The sequence below is a fragment of the Chiloscyllium plagiosum genome, unplaced genomic scaffold, assembly GCF_037043375.1.
Source record: "Chiloscyllium plagiosum isolate Xiang-an unplaced genomic scaffold, Cpla_swu_hap1 HiC_scaffold_49, whole genome shotgun sequence".
Taxonomy (NCBI): Eukaryota; Metazoa; Chordata; class Chondrichthyes; order Orectolobiformes; family Hemiscylliidae; genus Chiloscyllium; species Chiloscyllium plagiosum.
In genome coordinates, this window is record NW_028270187.1 from 11,370,896 (window position 1) to 11,395,315 (window position 24,420).

The 24,420-nt window shown below is 42.8% G+C and overlaps 4 protein-coding genes and 1 long non-coding RNA gene across 8 annotated transcripts in view; 4 read left to right on the forward strand and 1 right to left on the reverse strand.

The window, feature by feature from the left end:
- Nucleotides 1–22,813, forward strand: part of LOC148135550 (histone H3) — a 46,455-nt gene extending 23,642 nt beyond the window's left edge. Inside the window, exons 3-4 of the transcript XR_015755005.1 lie at nucleotides 16,875–16,956; nucleotides 22,794–22,813. The gene's annotated coding sequence lies outside the window, so the exon portion shown is untranslated. The remainder of the gene's footprint in view (nucleotides 1–16,874; nucleotides 16,957–22,793) is intronic.
- Nucleotides 1–24,420, reverse strand: part of LOC148135538 (uncharacterized) — a 334,519-nt gene that overhangs the window by 252,432 nt on the left and 57,667 nt on the right. The gene's annotated exons all lie outside the window — the stretch shown is intronic.
- Nucleotides 1–24,420, forward strand: part of LOC122545874 (uncharacterized) — a 229,790-nt gene that overhangs the window by 119,268 nt on the left and 86,102 nt on the right. The window lies entirely within an intron of this gene.
- On the forward strand, nucleotides 12,860–22,842 carry LOC148135551 (histone H1-like). Of its 3 annotated transcripts, XR_015755003.1 has the most exons (3): nucleotides 12,860–13,473; nucleotides 16,875–16,956; nucleotides 22,794–22,842. XR_015755003.1 is itself a non-coding variant. In XM_087984500.1 (2 exons), exons 1-2 carry the CDS (start codon nucleotides 12,901–12,903, stop codon nucleotides 16,884–16,886), a joined length of 543 nt encoding a protein of 180 aa, XP_087840626.1. In that variant the 5' UTR covers nucleotides 12,860–12,900; the 3' UTR covers nucleotides 16,887–16,956. The 3 variants fall into 3 exon arrangements, 2 of the variants coding, with proteins under 2 accessions (XP_087840626.1, XP_087840625.1); XM_087984500.1 differs by lacking the exon at nucleotides 22,794–22,842 and having other exon boundaries at nucleotides 12,860–13,431; XM_087984499.1 differs by lacking the exons at nucleotides 16,875–16,956; nucleotides 22,794–22,842 and having other exon boundaries at nucleotides 12,860–14,791.
- Nucleotides 14,814–15,260, forward strand: LOC148135552 (histone H3). The gene has a single exon (XM_087984501.1). The coding sequence runs from the start codon at nucleotides 14,846–14,848 to the stop codon at nucleotides 15,254–15,256; it is 411 nt and encodes a 136-aa protein (XP_087840627.1). The 5' UTR covers nucleotides 14,814–14,845; the 3' UTR covers nucleotides 15,257–15,260.

The following is a 24,420-nucleotide window of genomic DNA, read 5'->3' on the forward strand; positions in this document are numbered from 1 at the left end:
CGCTGGTCAATAGGATAATGAAGACGACATTTAGTATGCTGTTCTTTATCAGTCCAAGCACAGAGGTTCGGGGTTCGGACGTCATGTTGATGCTGTACAGGTAATTAGTTCAGCCGCTTTTGGAATATTGTGTGCAATTTTGGTCTCCTTCCTATCGGAAGGATGTTGTGAAACATGAAACATTCAGAAAAGATTTACAAGATTGTTTCCAGGGTTGGAGTGTTTGAACGAAAGGGACAGGCTGAAGAGGCTGGGGTGTTTTCCCTGGAGTGTTAGAGGCTGAGAGGTGACCTTATAGTATTTTATAACCTTTATAAAATTCTGACCTTTATAAAATCAGGAGGATTATGGATAGACTAAATAGACAAGGCATTTTCCCTGAGGTGGGGGAGTCCAGGACTGGAGGGCACAGGTTTCAAGTGAAAGGGGAAAGTTTTAAAAGGGACCTAAGGGGCAACCTTTTCATGCAGAAGGTGGTGTGTGTGTGTGTGTGTGTGTGCGCGTGTGTGTGTGTGGAATGAGTTGCTAGATGAAGTGGTGGAGGCTGGAACAATTCCAACATTTAAAAGGCATGTGGATGCGACATGAATAGGAACAATTTAGAGGGATGTGGGCCAAGTGCTGGCAAACGGCATCTGTGTTGGCTAATGGGATTTGATTAGTTTCGAATATCTGGTTGGCATAGGTGGCTCAGACCGAATGGTCTGTTTCTGTGCTCAACATCTCTATAACTCTCTGGCTGTGATTTATTACAATTATTGGCAAATGGGGTGATGTACGTAAAGAATGGAGAGAAAAAGAAAAAAATTAATTCCTCCGAGGGAATTGACTCTTGATTTGAAAATTTCTCTCTGGAAATTGAGTCAATGTGTGTCTAATTCAATCTGCTCTGTGACTGTGGAAAGGATGTTCTTCAGTCTGATTGTAGTAACATAATGCTGTTTGTTAGAAGGAACTGATCACACTTGGTTTTGTACTGAGGACATATTACACTGTCATTGTCCTTCAAGTAATTGTCTGGAGGGAGACAGAAAATCAACATTAAGTCAATGGAATAATTTAATAATCATTTGGCTGTTCTTCCTTCAAGACAGCAATTCCAACAGGACCACAGGGCTGATTCTATTATTGCCTGAGCTGCTCTTTGGTGACTGTATCAAAAAAATCTGTACCAATTCGCTGAGAACCAGATACTAACCAACTCCTCTACAAATGGGATGGGATAATCTAATGCAAGTGCGTGTCTGGATATGAAAGTTTCCTAATCTATCCATACCTGTCAGTTCCTGCTCAGTAAATGTGTGAAGACAATTATCAAAATGAACCTGTTAAATGCTGCTCTGTGAACATCTGAGTGTAATTATCAAACTGTAATTATCAATCCATATAATCTGTGCAAATATGCGAGTGAATACAGTTATCAATCTGTCCCTGTCACTCTCTGGTAAATATATTTACATTTTCTCACCACAGAGACAAATAGGGACAGACTGATAACTACACTCATACATTCATATAGCATAAACTGACAGGTGCAGATTGGTAACTGAACTTGTGTATACACATCGGAGAAACTGCCAGGGACTGGTTCATAAATACACTTAACACATTTTAAATAAATACGATCAGTCTCTGTGTGTTTGTCTGATGTGGATATGTGAGCTTAGTTATCCTGTCAGTTTCTGCCCTGCGAACGTGTGTGTTTGCTTAACCAATCTGTCCCTAATAGTTTCTCCGGTGTGTCTGAGAATGTAGTTATCAACCTGAACATGTAAGTTTCAGCTATGAGAACGTGTCAGTTTCTGTTGTATGAATATTAAATGCAGTCATCAATTTGAACCAATCAGTTTAATCTGTGAAAATGCAGATATTCACCTCTACCTGTTAGTTTAAGCTATATCAACATGTGAGTGCAATTATCAAACAGTCCGGGTCAGGTTTTGCTATTTGACACCAGAGTATCATTGTCAATCTGTTCCTACTACGTCAATATGACAGTGTAGATACTAATGGGTTCCCGTCAGTTTCTTCCCTGTCAATATGTGAATACAGTTATTGAGCGGTACCCATCAGCTTCTGCTCTGAGAGTGTGGCTGTATTAATCAAACTGTAGCAGTTAGTTCAGTGATGTGAATGTGGGAATACAGTTATCATTCTCTTCCTGTCATTTTCTTCTTTGTCAAAGTGAGTGTAACTGTCAATCTGTATCTTTCAGACTCTGCTCTGTAAATACATAAATATTGTTGTCAATCTGTAGCTGTCAGTTTCTGCTTGGTGAATATGTTTCTGTACTTGTCAATCCTTCAGTTTCTACTGAGTTTTCACCTGTCGATATCAGTCTCTGCTTTGTGAATGTGAGAGTTTAATTATCAATCTTTCCCTGTCAGGCTCTGTAATATCAGTGTTTGAGTGTATTTATTCATCTTTTCCTGTCAGTTTGTCTGACTGTAATTATCAAACTGTACCTCTCAGCTTCTGCTATATGAATATGTGAGTATAATTATCCATTTGATTTGATTTGATTTACTTTTTGTCACATGCACTGAGATACAATGGAAAGTATTGTTTTGTGTTCTTTACAGGCAGATAATATCATACAAAATGCATCAGGGTAATAGAACAGAATCTGCAATACAGTTTTGAAGCTGCAAAGAGAGAGAGATTAACATTAAAATTTGAGCCAGATTAGAGTGGTGCTGGAAAAGAACAGCAGGTCAGGCAGCATCTGAGGAGCAGGAAAATCGATGTTTCGGGCAAAAGCCTTTCATCAGGAATGTCCGAAACGTCAATTTTCCTGCTCCTCGGATGCTGCCTGACCTGCTGTGCTTTTCCAGCACCACTCTAATCTGGACACTAATCTCCAGCATCTGCAGTACTCACTTTCGCCTTAAAATTTGAGCAGTCCATTCAAAAGTCTGATGACAGCAAAGAAGCTGTTCTTGAGTTTGTTGGGTGGTGTATTCAAACTTCTGTATTTTCTGGTGGTTGGTAGGAAAATATTAGGTTTTATACAGAAGATAGGCTGGGTGGAAGGGTGACGAGTAAAAGATAGATGGAGATAGAGTCCAAAGAAAGAGAAGAACAGTTGGACAGACAGAGGAGTGGGGTGACATGGTGTCACAGCATCGGGGACCCGGGTTCAATTCCCACCTCGGGCAATTGTCTGTGTGGAAGTTGCACATTCTCCCCGTATCTGCATGGGTTTCCTCCGGGTGCTCCGGTTTCCTCCCACAGTCCAAAAATGTAGTTAGATGAATTGGCCATGCTAAATTGCCCGTAGTGTTAAGTGAAAGGGTAAATGAAGGGGAATGGGCCTGGGTGGGTTTCTCTTCAGAGGGTCTGTGTGGACTTGTTGGTCCGAAGGGCATGTTTCCACACTGCAAGTAATCTAATCTGTCAGACTAAGTGGGTGAAAAGTTTATTAATAGGGCCTGTTAGTGGCTAACAATTGGTAGCGTTTAATAGCAGACTAAATGTTAACAAGGCCGGATATGTGGGTTTTTGGGTAATGACATGGGAGAACTCAAGCCCTGTAGTTATTGAACTCAATATTGAGTCCAGAAGGCTGTCGAGATCCCAAGCAGAAAATGAGATGCTGTTCTTCCAGCTTGCACTGAGCTTCACTGGAGCACGACAGCAAGCCTGAGACAGAGATCTTGGCCAGGGAACAGGGTGGTGTGTTGAAGTGGCAGGCAACTGGAAGCTCAGGGTCTTTTTGTCTGGGCAGAATGTAGGTGCTCTGCACTGTGGACATCCAATCTACTCTCAGTTTCCCTAACATAGAGGAGACCACATTGTGTGCATTTTCCTTGCCACCATCAGTTCTGAGGACCGGTCACTAGACCTGAAACACTGCCAGACCTGTGAATTTTCCACTAATTTTTGTTTTGTTATCAATCTCTGCCTGTCAGTTTCTTCTCTGTGAATATGTGAGAGTCGTTATAAAAGTGTACACGTCAATTTATGTGATTTGATATTGGGAGCATAATCAATTTATTCCTGTCAGTTTCTGCTTTATGAATATGAGAGTGTAGTTATCAGTGTTTCTCTGAGATTTACTGCCAACTACATGTGAGAGTTATTTACCAACCTGTCCCTGTCAGATTCTGCTCTGTGCAAATGAGAGTGCAGTTATTAATCTGTATCTATCAGCTTCTTGTTTATAAATGTGCAAATTCATTTATCATACTGTACCTGTCAGGTTTTGCTATGCGAATGTGTTAGTCTAGTTATCAACCTGGACCTGTCATATGTGTGTGTGTGGGATTATTGTTCTCTCCCTTTTAGTTGCCACAGTGTGAATATTGTCAGAGCAGATATCCAATCAATGTCTGTCAGTTTTGGTTGCGTCCATACGAGAGTTTAGGACTTGATGTATACATGTCAATTTCTGCTGTGTCCATGTAAGAATTTAGGAATTGATCCATACATGCCAGTTTCTGCTGTGTGACTGTGAGAGTGAAGTTCTCAATGAGTTCCAGTCATGTTCAACTCTTATATACCAAAGTTGCTCAATTCTCTGGCAGCCAATAATATTCTAAGAGTCTAATGACATCCATGAATCTGGTGTTGATTGCCAGAAAAACTCATCTGGTTCAGTAATGTCCTTGAATGAAGGAAACTGCCATCCTTACCTTGTCTGGCCTGCATGTGACTCCAGACCCACATCAATGTGGCTGCATGGGTAGTTTGGGATAGGCAATAAATGCTGGCTGAGTCAGTGATGCCCTCATCCCATGAATGAATTAGAGAAAAGAAAATCTGTGACTGAGATTCAGTCCAACAATAGTGTTTAGGGTGTTGAGATTGGGCCTTAATCTCTTATACATTTTGTGATTTATGACTCAATCACAGAATTGGTACAACCATTCAGCCGGTTGTCTCTGCACTTAGACATTCTATTCTTTATCTGTTCTCCATACTAGTTTCCACTAATTGTTGGGATTCTAATCTTTATTCACTTACTGCCAGTGTCTCAGTGTAAATGCCAATTTGAGATGAGTTCTGCAGTTATTAAACTTTTGAATACCTCGAGTGCCAGTTTTGCTCTGTGTGCAACAGTGACAAGTCAAGTATATGGATGCCATTCTCTATGTTCAGTTGTGTTTTTTCAGCAGGGTGTAGGATAAACCCGTTCAATATTTGATAAACCTGTGTGATTGAGGCATTAATGTTCGTTCCATACTTATGTTTGCCAAGAATCTGAATTTTATTGTATTCAATCTCAGCTTTCTTTTTACATTTTGTGCGTGCAGTCGTCTTTGGCAGTTGCAGCTGGGCACTGCAATAATGTGAACATCTAATATGAACATCTTCTGAAGTGATTAATAATGTGGACAGTCAATTTATGACTGTCCATATCTGGAAGTAGTTGTGGACCTGAATTGCATTTTTTTTTTCCCTTTTACCATTAACTGGCTGAGTGAGAGTGAGTTTTGTGTTGTGCTGCCAATATGTATCACTTTAAAGAGTGGTACTGGTCGAGATCACACCAACATTGTCTGTATGCCTCTGTGTGATTCCAGTTCTGACACACTTTATGACGTAGTTTTCAGGTCTTACCAATCAGTGTTTCATACATTAAAAAAGTATGGAAATGCTTCTGCATTACTGAGGCCCTCAACCAGAATGGGAGCGTGCATAAAGTGTGCTTTCATCAACACTCGGCTGAGAGTGAGAATGAGAGAGACAGAGACAGACACAGATGTGTATGTACGTATGTGAATGAAAAGAATAATTTTGTCCTGCTCAGTTACTCATACATGTCCAACATTGCTTCTATATCTGCACTCAAATATACAATTCATATTTATATATTTGTTATAACCATGTAACACCATGATCGGTTTGTTCTGATTGATTGTAACTTTAAAAATGCCAAATCTACATATGAATTTAATGCAGCTCAAAAATGTATATTTACTATAAGCATACAGTCTAACCTGCTTCTAACCTTATGAATGGTAATTGGCTTTGAGTAATGGAATTTACTGTCACGGAGGTGGAAAATACTGAGAACAGGTCAAAATAATGTAGATTTATATATCGTCAGTTATGTTTAACTCTTGGATTGAATGTATACTTCTGGAAATGGAGTTCAATGTGTATCTGACTCAATCCACTCAGACAGTGGACAGGACCTTCTCCTCTCTGACAGTGGTAACATACCTGCTGGGTGTGAGAAGCAGTTGGTCACTCTTGGATTGGTCCATCAAATATTTGCCTGGAGAAAGACAAAAGAGAAAGCTCCTGTACATCACTAGCAGCTGAGTAGGAAGATATCAAATGATCAATACAATATTCAGGTCATGATCATTACAATTCTTTGTTTTTGAACAGGGCAAGGTGAACAGTGCAGATCCTGGTTCCACTCGAGCCCTGAGCTCCTTCCAGTCTTTTTCTGTTTCCCAAATTCGAAAACATTTCACTTCGATAAAATAAACTCACCAACATATGGACATCTCCACAAATGGAATGATTGCACAGTTCAATGTCCAGCTCCCAATACATTTAACTGTTGAAAAACAAATATTGGGCAGGATTTCACATACCTGGAGATGTTTATCCGGTGCCTGCTATATTTATCTTACACAGGATTATTACATTTGTTTCTACTGTCCTTTATTTCAAAGTCTATTCGCAATAAAGAGCGTGAAACAGAAGCCAAACAATGAATTCCCATCAGTGTTTAGGGGATTACAAACCCCAAGAATGTCCCACAGCAGCTTCTTCCCGCTCTGCCTCCCTCAGCAGGCCCACACACAGCCCGAGAAAGGCCTCTCTCTTCCCCCCAGCCCGCTCACTCCAAGTTCCGGGACCAGTTCCTGCTCCGCTCGGCCTCTTACAAACAGCCCCCGGTTCTCCCTGAACTCACCCCGAATCAATCCCGGTCTCCGAGCTCCCCCTGTGTCCCAGGCTCCCATCCCGATGTGCTGCTGGAAGGAGCCTGCTGTTCCCTCGCTTCCCTGGGCGCTGATCTCTCCATCGCGGTCTGTTTCAAACAAACCTCTTGCACTCACTGAGTAAATGCTCCTCAATGGCAGCACTGGGGGAGGGCCTCACGCATGCGCTCCTCTGCTCAGGAACAATCATCGCGCATGCGCTGCTTTTCCGAATGCTTCCCAGAAACAAACATCAATTGGTCATTTCCCCAATTCCCTTTTCTCCCAGTTTGACCAAAGGAACTGAGGCCGTGGGGGAAAGGGCAGAGAAGGTTTCAAGCTGGGAATTGCCTCTTTATGAAGCTCCAATGGAGTTCATTCCCGGGTCATGTTAATAACTCCTCCCTCCGGCTCTCTCACAATCTGATCAGGGGGCGGAGAAGCTGGCGGCCACTCGGCCCATCCGCTGTGCTCCCCCATTCAATAACATTACGTCTGATCGAATGTTAACTGTGGTATTTAATCCTGCTGACCCCTCATCCAGAAATATTAACTTCTTGCCCAAAGTAACATACAGAGAGATGGAATAAGTGGAACATTCTTACGAAGGCAGAAAATAACTGATGGAGAGAGTCTTGCATCACAGTGTCTGAGCTTATTTCTGGGTCAGGAGGCATGTGCAAAAGTCAGACCAGGTGTGCAACAACATTTCTGGAACTCGATTTAGTTTGTCGTGGATGACAGATTTTAGTGGCATGTATGCTGCAGACAGAAACCTTGTGATGTATTGTATGGCACAACGAGAGACCCCAGCTGTTTTTGTTTATTCACTCCTGGAACGTGGATTTCGCTGGCTGAGCCTAGCATTTATTCTCCATCCCTTTGCGAAGGCGGTGTTGAGCCACCTTCTGGAACAGCTGTTGTCCATGTGCTGCCCACAATGCCATGAACACGGAGTTCCAGGGTCTTGATCCAGTGACAGTGAAAGAAAGTGGTTTTATTTCCAAGTCAGCATGGTGAGTGCCTTCGAGGGGAACTTGTCCGACTTCAAGGCGGTGTTCCCTGACATCAGCTGCCTTTATCGTTTTAGATGGAGGTAGTCGCGAATTGGAAGGTCCTCCTTTTACAAATTACAAAACTCGAATCTCTTTGTCAGCAGCATGACCGATAGAGTGAAGTCAGAATAGTGTGTTGCCTCCCTGGTGTCAGGATCAAGGATATCACAGAGAGAGTGCAGGCTATTCACAAAGGGGCTTACACATTGGAACTAACTACACAGGAAGGGAAAGAGATGAGATTCCGAAGGAAAAATAAGGAAGAGAGGCAAGAATTTAGAAAGGAGGACCTCTCCGGTAGTAATATCTAGATTACTCCCGCTGTTACAAGCGACTGAGGGTAGGAATAGGATGATACAGCAGAGGAATGCCCAACTCAGGAGCTTGTGCAGGGGAGAGGTGTTCAAATTTTTGGATCATTGGAATCTCTTCTGGGGAAAACGTGACTTGTAGAAAAAGGATGGAATCCACCTGAATTGAAAGGGATCTACTATATTGGCAGGGTCACTTCCTTGAGGTACTGGGGAGGGGATACCTAGTAAGGTGTGGGTATGGGGTGAGGTCAGTGGGAACCGGGGAGATAGTGAACAAAGATATCAATCTGAGGCTGGTAGTCGGTAAGTCAAACACCCAGGGCAGACAGGAACATAGAAGAGAATGAGGTTGGATTGATAACTTAAACAGCATTTATTTCAATGCAAGAGGCCTAACGGGGGAAGAGGATGAACTCAGGACATGGTTAGGAAAATGGGATTGGAATTGGGATATCATAGCAACTACAGAGGCATGGTTTGGTGATGACACAACTGGCAGCTTAATGTTCCAGGAATCAATTGTTATAGGAAGAATGGGGGGAGGGGTCAGCAAGAGAAAATGGGGCGTGATATGTTTGGTAAGAGATAAGATCACACCTTTACTGGGGGAGGATATTCCTGGGCTTAGGTCCATGGAAATTATTTGGATGGGGAAATGAGAAATAAGAAAGGGTTTGATCATCTTATTGGGATTGGACTGTAGACACCCTAACAGTCAGCAGGAAATTGAGAAACAAATTTGTCAGGAGATCTTAGATCTGCAAGAATAATGGTGTGGTTATGGTGAGGGGTTTTAACATTCCAAACATAGATCATGGCTGCCATATTGTTAATGGTTTAGACAGAAAGGAATTTCTGAAGTGTGTACAAAAAAAGTTTCTGATTCAGTATGTGAATGCATCGTCTAGACAAGGTGCAAATCTTGACCTACTCTTGTGATATAATGATGTGTCAGTGGGGGAGCATTTGGGGCCAACAACTATAATTTTATTAGTTTTAAAACTCTGATGGAAAAGGATCGACCAGATCTAAAAGTTAAATTTCTAATTTGGAGGAAGGCCAATTTTGAGAGTATTGTGCAAAAACTTTCAAAAGTTGACCGAGGGCAGATGTTCATAGGCAAAGTGATGGCTGAAAAATGGAAAGCCTTCAAAAATGAGAAAATGAGGGTACAGAGACAGTATGTTCCTGTTCATGTGAAAGGTATGACTGGTAGGTGTAGGAAATGCTGCATGAGAAAAGAAGTTGAGGTTTTGGTCCAAATAAGAAGGAAGCATATATTAGTTAAATACAGGAGAGGTTGAGTGAATCCTTCGAAGAGTATAAAGGCAGTAGGGATATACTTAAGGAGGAAATGAGGAGGGCAAAAAAGGGACATAACATAGCTTTGGCAAATAGTGTTAAGGAGAATTCAAATAGATTTTATAAATACATGAAGGTCAAAATGGTAACCAGGGAAAGAAGAGGGCCCAGCAAAGATTAGCAAGGCAGCCTATGTGTAGAAGAAAAGGAAAAGTGGGAGATACTAAGCGAGTACTTACGGAGGAGAATGAAATGGAAGATAGAGAACATGGGGAAACAAATAGTGACATCTTAAAAAATGTCCATAATACAGAGGAGGTGCTGCTGGATGATTTTAAACCGAAAAGGTGGATAAAGCAAGAGCACCCGATCAGGTGGACCTGGAACATGATGATAAGCTAGGGAAGTGATTGTTGGGCCCTTTGCTGAGATACGAATATCTCAGCAAAGTCACAGTCACAGGTGAAGTGCAAAAAGACTGGAGGCTGGCTAATGTGGTGCCACTATTTAAGAAAAGGGGCAAGGAAAAGTCAGGGAACTATTGAACAGTGAGCATAACATCAACAGTAGGCAAACAGTTGAGGGAATTGTGAGAGACAGGATTACATCTTTCTGAAAGGACAGGATTGATGAGGGGTAGTCAACATGGCTTTCTGCGTGGGAAGTCATGTATCACTAACTCAAGTGAGTTTTTTTGAATTGGTAAGGAAGAGGACTGATGAGGGCAAAGTGGTGGATGTGATCTAAATGGCCTTCAGTAAGGCGTTTGACAAAGCTCCCCATGGGAAATTGATTAGCAAGATTGGATCACATGGAATACAGGGAGAACTAGCCATTTGGATACAGAACTTGTTTGAAGGTAGAAGACAGAGGATGGTGGTGGAGGGATGCTTTTCAGAGTGGAGGCCTGTGACAAGCGATGTGTTACAAGGATCACTGCTGAGTCCACTGCTTTTCATCATTTATATAAATGATTTTAGTTAATAAATGACAGAACACCAGGTTATATTCCAACAGGAGAAAGTGAGGATTTCAGGAAGAAGGGCTTGTGCCCGAAACGTCGATTCCCCTGTTCCTTGGATGCTGCCTGACCTGCTGCGCTTTTCCAGCAACACATTTTGAGCTATATTCCAACAGGTTCATTTAGAAATACAAACTTTCAGACTGCTGCTCCTCCATCAGGAGTCTGTATTTAGAAAGCTTGTACTTCCAAATAAACCTGTTGGACTATAACCTGATGTTGTCATTTTTAACTTTGCACACCCCAGTCCAGCACCAGCACCTCCACATTATTATGAATGATTTGGATATGAGGTTCCAGTTATTGTTAGTAAGTTTGCAGATTACACAAAATTTGTAGGTGTACTAAACAGCAAAGAAGGCTACATCAGAATACAGCAGGATCTCGATCAGATGGGCCACTGGACTCAGGAGTGGCATATTGAGTTCAATTTAAATTAAGATGAGGTGCTGCAATTTGGAAAGGCAAATCAGGGCAGGACTTACACACTTAATATTAAGGTCCTGTGGAGTGTTGCTGAACAAACAGACGTTGGAATGCGGGTTCATTGTTGCTTGAACATGGAGTTATAGTTAGATAGGATAGCAACGAAGGCATTTATGTTTTCCTCTACTGGTCAGAGCTTTGAGTATGTGACTTAAGAGAACATGTTATGGGTGTACAGAACATTGGTAATGCCACTTTTGGAATATTATGTGCAATTCTGGTCTCTCTCCTATAAAAAAGAATGTTGTGAAACTTTAAATGACTATTTAAGATAGTTTATTGTCCAAAGAAAAGGCCTACAATTTGGGAATATAGCGAGACGAGAAGGCTGCAAACAGATCCAGATTTAACAAATGACTGCTAATAGGGATTTAACTAACAAAGAACAAATGAAGAAAAGAGTAATGTTGTGGAAACCATTTAAAATACTGCTAAAACACTAATAAATGTGTAAAGAGAGAAATGAACATAAATAGGTTGGCAAAAATTGTAGGCCTTTTCTTTGGACAATAAACTATCTTAAATAGTCATTTAAAGTTTCACAACATTCTTTTTTATAGGAGAGAGACCAGAATGCCACTTACAACATTAAAGAGGGGAGTTCAAAATGGGGAATGAAAATGTCTCAAAAATCGCAAACATACTATTGTTCTCTGTTCACAAATATTCACACAACTAACACAGTAGTGGTATTGGAGAGTTTAGTGAGAGGGAAGAACTGAACCAAATCAGTATTATTTGGGAAATGAGTTGGGACAGTGGATAGGATTGAAGGTTGGGAAACACCAGGCCTTGATCATCTACGTCCCAGATGTAATGGGCTGAGTAATACTGGATGCAGGGATGGTCATGTTCCAAGATTCTACAAGCTCTGCAATAATTTACACAGATTGGGGGCTAGCTTGTGTAAGCAATCCAATCGAAAAGGGTTGTAAATATAAAATTATGAACTATAGGCCAGTCAGCCTCAGGGAAAAAATATCAAAATGAAAGCTTCAATTGCGAAGCATTTGACAAAACAGTATTCAGGATCTGCTAGAATCAGCATGAACATGAAGGGCCTCTTCCAGTGCACACTGTTCTGTCTTCTAAGCTTGGCAAACTGACTGGCCATCTTTGAGGATGTAAACAATAGAGCTGATGAGAGTGTAACAGCTACTGAGGAGAAAAACTACAACTAACTCCCTGGACACCGCAGCAAAGGCTGAAAGGAGGAGACATTCTATCCTTCCACACTTACATTTGGTGATATTTCTGGCGTGTGACTGTGTGAATGTGAATACTGTGTCAGAGAGGCTGTCGGAAAAGGGCGGACGGTAAGTCGAACGTAACTGTGTTTGTGTGTCCGCGAATATTATGATATTTCTGGGTCTCTCTTGTGAAAATCAAAAACATTTTCAATTCAACTTATTCCCCGGCTCCCCCAATAGACCCCAAAGGTAGAATTTAAGACAATGTATTTGTTGATTTCAAGATTTTAGTCTAAAAGTACCGACAATGTCAGCGCTCAGCTCAAAAAGCTCGATCTGTGCGGCAGCAAAATGAGTTTAACTCGACAGCGGAGCCCTCTATTCGATTGAAAACTTTTCAGTCGCAAACTTTACCGTGTCAGGGTCAGGAGCGATCGAGCCTGGCTCTCTGAAAATGCGGAATTTCAGAGGAATCGGAGAGTTTAGGCCGTTAGAGAAACACAGAGAGGCAGCAGGAGCAGGGAGCTGACGGCAGGTTGTCCCTGCGTCGTCCGCTCGCTGCCTTGAAGTTGCTCAGTGCCGCCCCCAGTAGTTTCATTGCTGACCGAGTTCAGACTGTCCCAGAGAGAGATTCAGCGCAGAGTTCTCAACATGAGCGACAGTGCAGCCGCCGAAACGGCTCCTCCAGCCGCCGCTCCCACCAAAGCCAAGGCTCCCAAGAAGAAGGCGGCGGCTCCCAGGAAGAAAACACCCGGTCCCGGGTTGGGAGAGCTGATTCTGAAGGTTGTCGGGGATATCAAGGATCGCAGAGGGGCGTCTCTGTCCGCTATAAAGAAGGCGCTGGAGAGAAGCGGGATCGATGTGGGAAAGCGAAACACACAGATCAAGATGAGTATCAGGAGGTGCCTGGCGAACGGCTCCCTTGTTCTGGTCAAGGGCCAGGGCGTCTCCGGCTCCTTCAAACTCCCTAAGAATCCAGTCAAGGCAAAAGCGGGAAAGAAGGCGGGAACATCAGCCGCCAAGAAACCGGCCGTGAAGAAATCACCGTCCAAGAAGGCGACAGCAAAGAAATCCCAGACCAAGAAGGCGACAGCCAAGAAATCCCCAGCCAAGAGAGCGACAACCAAGAAGTCCCCAGCCAGGAAAGCGAGCGGCAAGAAGACGGCACCGCCAAAGAAAGCGGTGAGCAAAGCAGCGACAAAGAAACGGACTCCCGTGAAGAAGGTGAAAAAGGCCAAGGGCCCTAAAGCCCCCAAACCCCTCAGCAAACCGGCTAAAAGCAAGGCCAAGCCCAAAGCAAAAGTGACCAAGACAGCAGCAAAAAAATGAACCCGTCAGTGTAATATGTAACCGTCTGAACCCAAAGGCTCTTATCAGAGCCACCCACATCTCTCAGGAAAGAGCTGAGCCCGGATCAAATGTTCCGTGTCCCGGCGCCGAGCGCAGACCGACCTGAGATATTATTTGATCTGAATAACTCAAATACACACATGCCATGGTTTACGAGAGCTGAGACCTGTGAATGGGGAAGGTATCATATAGGGAGGGTTTATTGATCTCCATCTGGTTGTTTCACTTCGCGTCACGAATGTGACATTGTACTATCTTTATTTCATTGACCCGTTCAGGAATGTTACTTTGTTCAGTTTTGATTCTGAGACCCTGCGGATGTTTTCATTGCGTGTTCCTTCCATCTGCCTGTTACAGACTGTTCAGGTAGCAATTCCACATTGTCTTCGGGCTAATTACAATCTGGGGGTAACAAAAAAAATCCCAGGGGTAGCACGGTGGCTCAGAGGTTAGCACTGCTGCCTCAGCGCCAAGGACGTCTGTGTGGAGTTTGCACATTCTCCCCGTGCCTGCGTGGGTTTCCTCTGGATGCTCCGGTTTCCTCCAACAGTCCAAAGATGTGCATGTCAGGTGAATTGGCTGTGCTAAATTGCCTGTAGTGTTAGGTGGATTAGTCAGGGGTAAATGTAGGGGAATGGGTCTATGTGGACTTATTGGGCCGAAGGGCCTGTCTCCACGCTGTGGGTAATCTAATCATAAAGTGAGATTCTGTCCTTTTATCGGTGTATACTGCATTAGCTTTTAAGATGTTTAAATTGGCGGGGTTATTTCGACTCATTCACGGCGGGTAAACGTTCGGTTGTTCAGTTTGTCTGGCTGTTTTAAACCCCGCCTTTTCCTCCTGCCTGTTACGGACAGATCAGGCAATGCTCACGCCTCCTGTCAAAGCTGACTGCTAACGAGGTTTTAAGGAGTTGCTATAAAATAGTAAATTTTATCTTAGTTGCGGACGGATGGCGTTTTTGCGTTTTAATGGTTACTTTAATCTCAAGGTTTGTGAGGGTGAATTCAGCGGGCATTTAGAAACTGACCAACTGTCGTTTCCAGTGAACCAATCAGACTTCAACAATTCTTTTCCTGCCTGTTCTTTTCCATCCGGAGCTGTTTCTCTGTGGGTTGAGGGACAGGGCTGTATCCAATCCCAGCTCTAGGGCGGGCTCTCCGTTCCCTTAAACAGGGAGCACCGCAGCAGCCTCAGCATTGACAGCAGCAGCCTGTGTCTGTGTGTAACTGCGAGTTGAGGAGAATGGCTCGGACCAAGCAGACAGCGCGCAAATCCACCGGAGGGAAAGCTCCCCGCAAGCAGCTGGCGACCAAAGCGGCCCGCAAGAGCGCTCCGGCCACGGGCGGAGTGAAGAAGCCTCATCGCTACAGGCCCGGCACGGTGGCTCTGCGGGAGATCCGCCGCTACCAGAAATCCACCGAGCTGCTGATCCGCAAACTGCCCTTCCAGCGCCTGGTGCGAGAGATCGCTCAGGACTTCAAGACCGACCTGCGCTTCCAGAGCTCGGCGGTGATGGCCCTGCAGGAGGCCAGCGAGGCTTACCTGGTGGGACTGTTTGAGGACACCAACCTGTGTGCCATCCACGCCAAGCGGGTCACCATCATGCCCAAAGACATCCAGTTGGCCCGCCGGATCCGCGGGGAGCGCGCCTAAACGGAGCATTGCCGGCCCTGCACATTCACCCCGAGAGAGAGAAAAACACAACGGCTCTTTTCAGAGCCACTAAACCATCCAGAGAGAGCGGGAAGCGATCGCAGACGTTGGAAAATGGCTTTGAATAATATTCAAGTGGGGGGTGGTGGGGCGTGACGTCAGTAATACATTTCATGGGAGTTGGTTGAAGACAGTTCGCAGGAGCAGCAGTGACTAGAATATACGCTGCTGTGAATGTTATGTAATTTTCATATAGTAGTGCAGTATTAATTCCGGATTACATCCCCTTTGTTCTCACTGTCTCCCTTGGTGTTCCCACCAGTTACAGCTGGTATGATCATTGCTGAGAAAGCTGGCGGGAAAACATGGCGCCAAATCATCAACCGTTTTCTTTCAAATTTGAAAATCCTGCCGAAATGTAGATCAGAGAAGGGAGCTTTACGCAAAACAATGCATTCGTATTTAGTCATTAATTTGCAATTTTTCTTTCGGGTAATGAGTCTCGAACCTATTTGAAGCATTCGAGATTGTCTTCGGAGAGAACCAACACTCTCATTCAGCCCTGTGAGGATTTCATGAACGTTCTTCGGCGTGAACGCATTAATAACGAACGCCGCCTTTATGTATTATTTTAATGATGGAAATGTGTTGCTGGAAAAGCGCAGCAGGTCAGGCAGCATCTAGGGAACAGGAGAATCGACGTTTCGGGCACAGGCCCTTCTTCAGGAAAGAGGCCGTAAGAGGCCGAGCGGAGCAGGAACTGGTCTCGGAACTTGGAGTGAGCGGGCTGGGGGGAAGAGAGAGGCCTTTCTCGGGCTGTGTGTGGGCCTGCTAAGAGAGGCAGAGCGGGAAGAAGTTGCTGTGGGACATTCTTGTGGTTTACAATCCCCTAAACTCTGATGGGAATTCATTGTTTAGCATGGTGGGCGGCACGGTGGCCCAGTGGTTAGCACTGCTGCCTCACAGCGCCTGTAGACCCGGGTTCAATTCCCGACTCAGGCGACTGACTGTGTGGAGTTTGCACATTCTCCCCGTGTCTGCGTGGGTTTCCTCCGGGTGCTCCGGTTTCCTCCCACAGTCCAAAGATGTGCGGGTCAGGTGAATTGGCCATGCTAAATTGCCCGTAGTGTTAGGTTAAAGGGGTAGATGTAGGGGTATGGGTGGGTTGCGCTTCGGCGGGTCGGTGTGGACTTGTTGGGCCGAAGGGCCTGTTTCCACACTGTAAGTAATCTAATCTAATCTAATCTAATCTATTTCATGCTGTTTGTTGCGAAAAGACATTGAATAGTATGTCATTAAAGGACAGTATATCTAAATGTGAGAGCCTGTTGTTCTTCCTTCAACAGTTAATGTATTGGGAGCTGAATATTGAACTTGCAGATGTTGGTTAGTTTTTGTACCTTAGTAAATTTTTTTAGAATTTCGCAAACAGAAAATCAAAGACTGGAAGGGGCTCAGAGCTAGAGTGTAACCAGTCCTTGCTCTGTTCACCTTGCCCTGTTTAAAAACAAAGAATTATCACGATCATGACCTGACCTGAATATTTCATTGATCAGTTGATGTCTTTCTATTTAGCTGATGGTGATTTACAGAAAATATCCCTCTTGTCTTCCTCCAGGCAAATGATTGATGGACCAAGACAATGTAATATTCCCTCAGTACAAAGCCAAGTGTGACCATCTGCTTCTACCAACCAGCAGGTATGTTACTGTTGTCAGATTGGAGAACATCCTTTCCACAGTCAGAGTGGATTGACTCAGATACACAGTGAGCTCAATTTCCAGAGGTACACATTCAATCCAAGAGTCAAACACAAATGATGCAATATTTTTTTTTTTGATTTCGCCCTATACTCAATGTACAACAGCTCAGTTCCAATAAATGCCACGATACTTAGTCAATTATCATTTGCAACATCAGAAGAGGGATAGATTGTATCTTCTTATGAAATATATATTAGGAACTGTATTAACTCCACATGTAATGAAGGCAATTTTAAAGGTGAACAAACAAATCATTCTGTTACATTGTTACAGCAAGGATTTCTGAAGATATAGAAGGAAACTTTGGCATTATCAGTAACTGAGACGGACAAAATTAATCTTTTGATAAATAGAAGTCCTATGTGAAAGGCACAACAACTAAACAGTGTAAATTCCAAATAAACCTCTGAGCACAGATGCTTTTCTGCTGCAATGTGTTGCATGTACATTTGTCCATGGATCCTACAGGCACTAAAGCTAAAGAACACTGGCTGTGGACATTATTGAACTACATGTGCAATGCCAGAGATTAACAGATATACAAACACATCCACTTTCACTGACAGGAGCTGACTCCAGTGGCAATGGATAGTACCTCATTCATGTCAAGTAGCAGAAGTTTGAACACCTGAAGTACAATAGCAGTTACTAAAAGTGACATGTTTCAATTTGGATGACACTAGCACAGTGAAACACAATAACCAAGAATAAGGAGCACATTGATATCTAGTATCAGAGAGTGAATGAATCTCATTCTCACACTGAGCCTGGTGCTGATGAACACACATTTTCTCCACACTCTCACATTCTGGTTGAGGGCCTGAGTAATGCAGAAGCATTTCCATACTTTTTTAATATATGAAACACTGATTTATAAGGCATTAAACCCACCTCATAAGGTGTATCAGATCATGACATGCAGAACGGGAAACACAAGGCAACATAAAAAAAGTGTCAGTATGATATAGACTAGTGCCACTCCTTTCAAGTGATACAGATTGGCAGCACAACAGAAAACTCACTCACACACAGCCAGTTAATGCTGAAAGGGGAAAAAAAATGAAATTTATGCCCAGATATTTCCAAATATGGACAGTTATAAATTGATTCACCAAATCATTAATCGCTTCAGTTAGCATCAGATGTTATATCTTAGTGTCCAGCCGCAACTGATAAAGATTACTGCATACATAAAATATTTTTTTAAAAGTCTGAATGCAATAAAATTCAGATTCATGGCAAAGATAACATTAATCCGGCAACACAATAGGTTAGTGAATATTGATCAAGTTTATCCTAAACTCAGACCAAAAAAACACAACTGAACATGGAAAGAAAATGAGATCCACATACTCTACCTGATGCTATTGCCCACAGAACAAAACTGGCACTATAGTTATCAAAGACAGGTAAGTGCAGAAATAATCTCAAATTAGCATTTAGATAGAGATACTGTCAATGAGTGGATAAAGTTCAGAATCCCAACAGTTAATGGAAACTAGTATGGAGAACGGGTGAAGAACAGAATGTCCCAGTCTGGACATAAATTGGCCGAATGGCTGGATCAATTCTGTGACTCTACCATAAATGACATAATGCAGAAGAGTTTAAGTCCCAATCACAACACCCTAAAATCTATCACAGAATCAATCACCGTCACAGAGAATTATTTTTCCTAATTTCATTCATGGGATGAGAGAATCACTGGCGAGGCCAGCATTTATTGCCCATCCCTCACTCCCAGGGGATAGTTATGTGTCAGCCACATTGCTGTGGGTCTGGAGACACATGTAGGCCAGACCAAGTAAGGATGGCAGCTCCTTTTCTTAAAGGACATTAGTGAACCAGATGGCAAACAAGAATAGATTCCTTGTCATCACTGGACTCATAGAATATTATTGGCTGTCAGTGAATTAAGCAACTTTTGATACATGAGAGTTAAAAGTGACTGGTACTGATTGAGCACTTGATGTTCGGTCACACAGCACAAACTGACAAGGTTAGCTCAATTCGTGAATTCTCATGTGGACACAACAAAAACTGTTGTGGTTCTGTTCGCCGAGCTGGGAATTTGTGTTGCAGACGTTTCATCCCCTGTCTAGGTGACATCCTTAGTGCTTGGGGGCCTCCTGTGAAGCGCTTCTGTGATGTTTCCTCCGGCATTTATAGTGATTTGTACCTGCCGCTTCCGGTTGTCAGTTCCAGCTGTCCGCTGCACCCAATATACCGGCCACTGCAGCGGAAAGCTGGAACTGACAACCGGAAGCGGCAGGTACAAATCACTATAAATGCCGGAGGAAACATCACAGAAGCACTTCACAGGAGGCTCCCAAGCACTGAGGATGTCACCTAGACCGGGGACGAAACGTCTGCAACACAAATTCCCAGCTCGGCGATCAGAACCACAGCAACGAGCACCCGAGCTACAAATAATCTCCCCCAACTTTGAACAACAAAAATTGGCAGGCGGAGATTGATGGCTCCTCTCACACATTCACTCTGCAGAAACTGAACGGGAGAGCATGATACTGAAACACACACCCCCAAACCACCACACACACTTCAAAAACACTGGCAGGTACAATCTGATAAATGCATTTGCACATGTATAAACTATACGTTGACAAATACAGATTCATACCTACATCCTGAGTTACACAGAGCAGAATATAACAGGGACAGATTGGTCAATCACACTCAAATGCACGTGGCAGGACATTTCAGAGGAAGATATTCTCATTCACAAAGCAGAAACTTATTTGAACAGATTGATAACACTTTCAAATTACTTAAATTGACATGTACGGTTTGATAATGACTTTCTCATATTCACAGGAGAAACTGACAGGTAGAGATTGATAACAGAAGAAATCAGAGTTACATTTGAGGTCTAGTGACCCTTCCTCAGAACTGAGTGTGTGCATTTTCCTAGCTGCTACATGGTCTTCTCTATTCTGGGGAAACTGAGTGTAGATTGGGTGTCCACTTTGCCAAACACCTACATTCTGTCCAGAAAACAAGACCCTGAGCTTCCGCTTGCCTGCCACTTCAACACACCACCAATCCCCTGATGAACATCTCTGCCTCAGGCTTGCTGCAGAGCTCCAGCTAAAGCTCAGTGCAAGCTGGAAGAATAGTACCTCATTTTCTGGTTGGGAACACAACAGCCTTCTGGACCCAATACTGACTTCTACAACTTTAGGGCGAGAGCTTTCCCATGTCATTACCCAGAACCTCTCACACCGGCCTTGTTATCACAAGGTCTGCTATTATACACCAACAGTCACTAACAGTCCCTGTTAATAGTGAGTCACCTTCCTTGTCTGACCATGATCTTTGGATTCTATATCCATCTACCAGTTACTGCTGACCCTTCAACATACCCTACCTTCGGCAGAAAAACTAATCATTTCCTGGCTTCCATCAGTTCTCAGGAAGGGTTACTGGACTGGAAATTTTAACTTTGATTTCTGTCCACAGACTCTGTCAGACCTGCTGAGCTTTTCCAGCAAGTTGATTTTGTTTCTGATTTCCAGCATCTGCAGTTCTTTTGGTTTTCATTTAGAGATTAATAACTACGTTTTCATATTCACAGAGCAGAAACTACCAGGGAAAATTGATAACCACATTCACATGTTCACAAAAGAAAATTTGTCAGGCAAACATTGATAAATACACTCACATTTACAATTCAGACCCTGATTGGGAAGGATTCTTAATTAAACTTAACTAAACTTTCACAAAGCAAAACCTGACAGGGACTGTTAAAAACTAACTTCTCCTATTCACATAGCAGAAACTGGCAGGCTTAGATTGACAATTACCCAAACATATTCACCAAGAAGATATCCTCAGGAGGCTAAGGAAATTCACTGTGTCCATAAAGACTCTGCAATTTTTTATCGATGCACCACCTATCTGGATGTGTCACAGTGTGGTATGGCCACTGTTCTGCCCAAGAGCACAAGCAATTACAGTCAGTTGTGAACAAAGCCCAATCCATCACTGAAAGCAGCCTTCCATTCAAAGGCTCCATTTATACTTCCTCCTGTGTTGGGAAAGCAACCAACATAATCAAAGACCCATCTGACCCCGCTTCTGAGCTCCTCCACCCTGATCTGTCAGGTAGAAAATACCGAAGTTTGAATATACCGTCCAACAGTTTCAAGAATTGATTCTGTGCTGTTATTAGACTTTTGAATGGACCTCTCAAATTTTAATGTTATTCTCTCTCTCTCTGTACCATTAACACTGTGTCCAGATTCTGTTCTATTGCTCTAATGCACTTTGTATGATATAATCTGCCTGTAAGGCACTCAAAACAATACTTTTCATTGTATCTCTGTACATGTGACAATAATAAATCAGATCAAATCAAGTGGATAACTACGCTCACATGTCACAGAATCTGAGAGGTACAGGTTGATAGCTACAGTCACACAACCTGACAGGAAAAGATGAATAAACATTCAAACCCTGACATTACAGTACCTGACAGGAAGGATTGATAACTAAAATCTCTTCTTCACAAAGCAGAAATTGATAGTGACAGATGAAAGCTCAGCTCACACATACACATAGCATAAAATGGCAGGAATTGACAATTACACAGACATATTCACCGAGCAGAAACTGACAGCTATAGATTGATAACTATATTTATGTATTCACACAGCAGAGTCTGAAAGGTACAGATTGATAATTACACTCTCACTTTGACAAAGAAGAAATAGACAGGTAGAGAATGATAACTGTACTAGTCACATATTGACAGGGCCAGATTGGTATTGACTCTCTCAAACTGATGTAGTAAAAACAGATTGACAATGACACTCTGGTGTCAAATAGCAAAACCTGACAGGTACTGTTTGATAATTGCACTGAGAAATTGATTATAGCTGAAACTGACAGGTGGAGATCAATATCTCCATTCACACAGAAGATATTGACAGGTACAAATTGATAACTGCATTTAATATTCATACAGCAGAAACTGGCAGGGAGATACTGAGAATGACACACCCATTCTCAAAGCTGAAACTGACAGGTTCAGGTTGATAACTACACTGTCAGATACACAGCAGAAACTGTTAGGGAAAGATTGTTAAGTAAATTCACACATTCACAACGACAGAAACTGACAGGTATATTGATAAGTAAACTCGCACATCCCCATCAGTGAAGCACATAGGGACTGACCCTATTTATTTAAAATGTATTATCAATCAGTCTCTGCCAGTTTCTACTATGTGGATATGAGTTCAGTTATCAATCTATACCTTTCAGTTTATACTATGTGAATGTATGAATGTAGTTATCAATCTGTCCCTGTCACTCTCTCGTAAAATACATTTTGGACATTGCAGAGAGTGACAGGGAGAGATTGATAACTATATTAACTCTCACATTTGCACGGCCTATACTGACAGGTATAGGTTGACAGCCGTACTCCCACGTTCACCTCGCAGGAACTGACAGGTATGGATTGATAAGGAAACTCTCAAGTCCCTATACAAACTTGTAATGGGTAGCCCCATTGTGGAGCTGTAGAGATATTGGTTAGTAGCTGGTTCTCAGTGAATTGGTATAGATTTCTTTTGTTACAATCACCAGACAAAGAGCAACTCATGTCAGACCTGTAGTTCTTTTTGAAATGCTGACTTGAAAGAAACACAGCCTCATGATTATAAAATGAATATTACATTGAAAGGTTTGATACTGTCAAACTCACTTAATGTTGACTTACAGGGGATGTCTCTTCTCTCTTCTTCCAGACAATTACATGAAGGAGCAAGACAATGTAACATTCCCTCGGTACGAAGCCAAGTGTGATCAGTTCCTTCTAACAAACAGCAGGTATGTTATCGCTGTCAGACTGAAAAACATACTTTCCACAGTCACAGAGCAGTTGAATTAGATACACATGGAATTCAATTTCTAGAGAAAAGTTTTCACAAGAATAGTCAAATTCCACCAAGTAATTATAACTTTTTTTATCCCTCTCCATTCTCAATTCACATCACCTGATTTCCAAGAAATGTTATCATTCACAGCCATTGAGTCATCGAGACGTACAGCACTGAAGCAGACTCTTTGGTCCTACTCATCCATGCCAACCAGATGTCAGAAACTAATCTAGTCCCATTTGCCAGCACTTGACCCATATCCCTTTGAACCTTCCTATTCATGGACCCATCCAGATGCCTTTTAAATGTTGTAATTGTACCAGCTTCCTCCACTTCCTCTGGCAGCTCATTCCTTACTCATACCATCTTATGCGTGAAAAAGTTGCCACTTAGATCCATTTAAAATTTTTCCCCATTTACCTTAAACCTATGCCTCTAGTTTTGTACTCCCCCAACTCAGGGAAGAGACATTGTCCCTCATGATTTTATAAACCTCTATGTGTTCAGCCTCACTCTAAAGCTCAAATCGTCCAACCCTGACAAATTCCTTGTAAATCTTTTCTGAACCCTTCAACATTTCACAATATCCTTCCAATACGAAGGAGACCAGTATTGCATGTACTATTCCAAAACTAGCCTCAGCAATGACCTGCACAGCCACAACATGACCTCCCAACTCCTATACTCAATGCACTTACCAATGAAGAAAACGTACAAAATGCCTTCTTCACTGTCCTATCTACTTGTGACTCCACTTTCAAAGAGCTATGAACCTGCATTCCAAGGTCTCTTTGTTCAGCAACACTCCCCACGATCTTACCATTAAGTGTACAAGTCCTGCCCTGATTTGCCTTTCCAAAATATAGCACCCCAGATTTATTTGAATAAAACTCCATCTCCCACTCCTCAGCCCATTGGCCCATCTGATCAAGACCTTGTTGTACTTTAAAGGAACCTTCTTTGCTGTCCAATTTTGGTGTCATCTACAAACTTATTAACTATACCTGCTATGTTCAAATCCAAATCATTCACATAAGTGATAAAAAGTAGTGGATCCAACACTGATACTGGTGGCACACCACTGGTCACAGCCCTCCAGTCTGAAAAGCAGCTCTCCTCCACCACCACCCCCATCTTCTACCATCGAGCAAGTACCATGAAATCTAACCTTGGTACACAATCTCCCATGATGAACCTCTTCGAACACCTTACTGAAGGCCATATAGGTCACAGCCACCACTCTGACCTCATCAGTCCTTTGTTACTTCTTCAAAACAACTCATTCAAATTCATGACATGTTTTCCGATGCACAAAGCCATGCTGACTATCCCAAAGCAGTCCTTGCCTTACCAAATGCATGTCAATCCTGTCTCTCAGGATTTTCTCCAACATTTTGCCCACCACCAATATCAGACTCACTGGTCTACAGTTCCCTGGCTTTTCCTTACCACCTTTCTTAAATAGTGACACCACATTAACAATCTTCCAGTCATC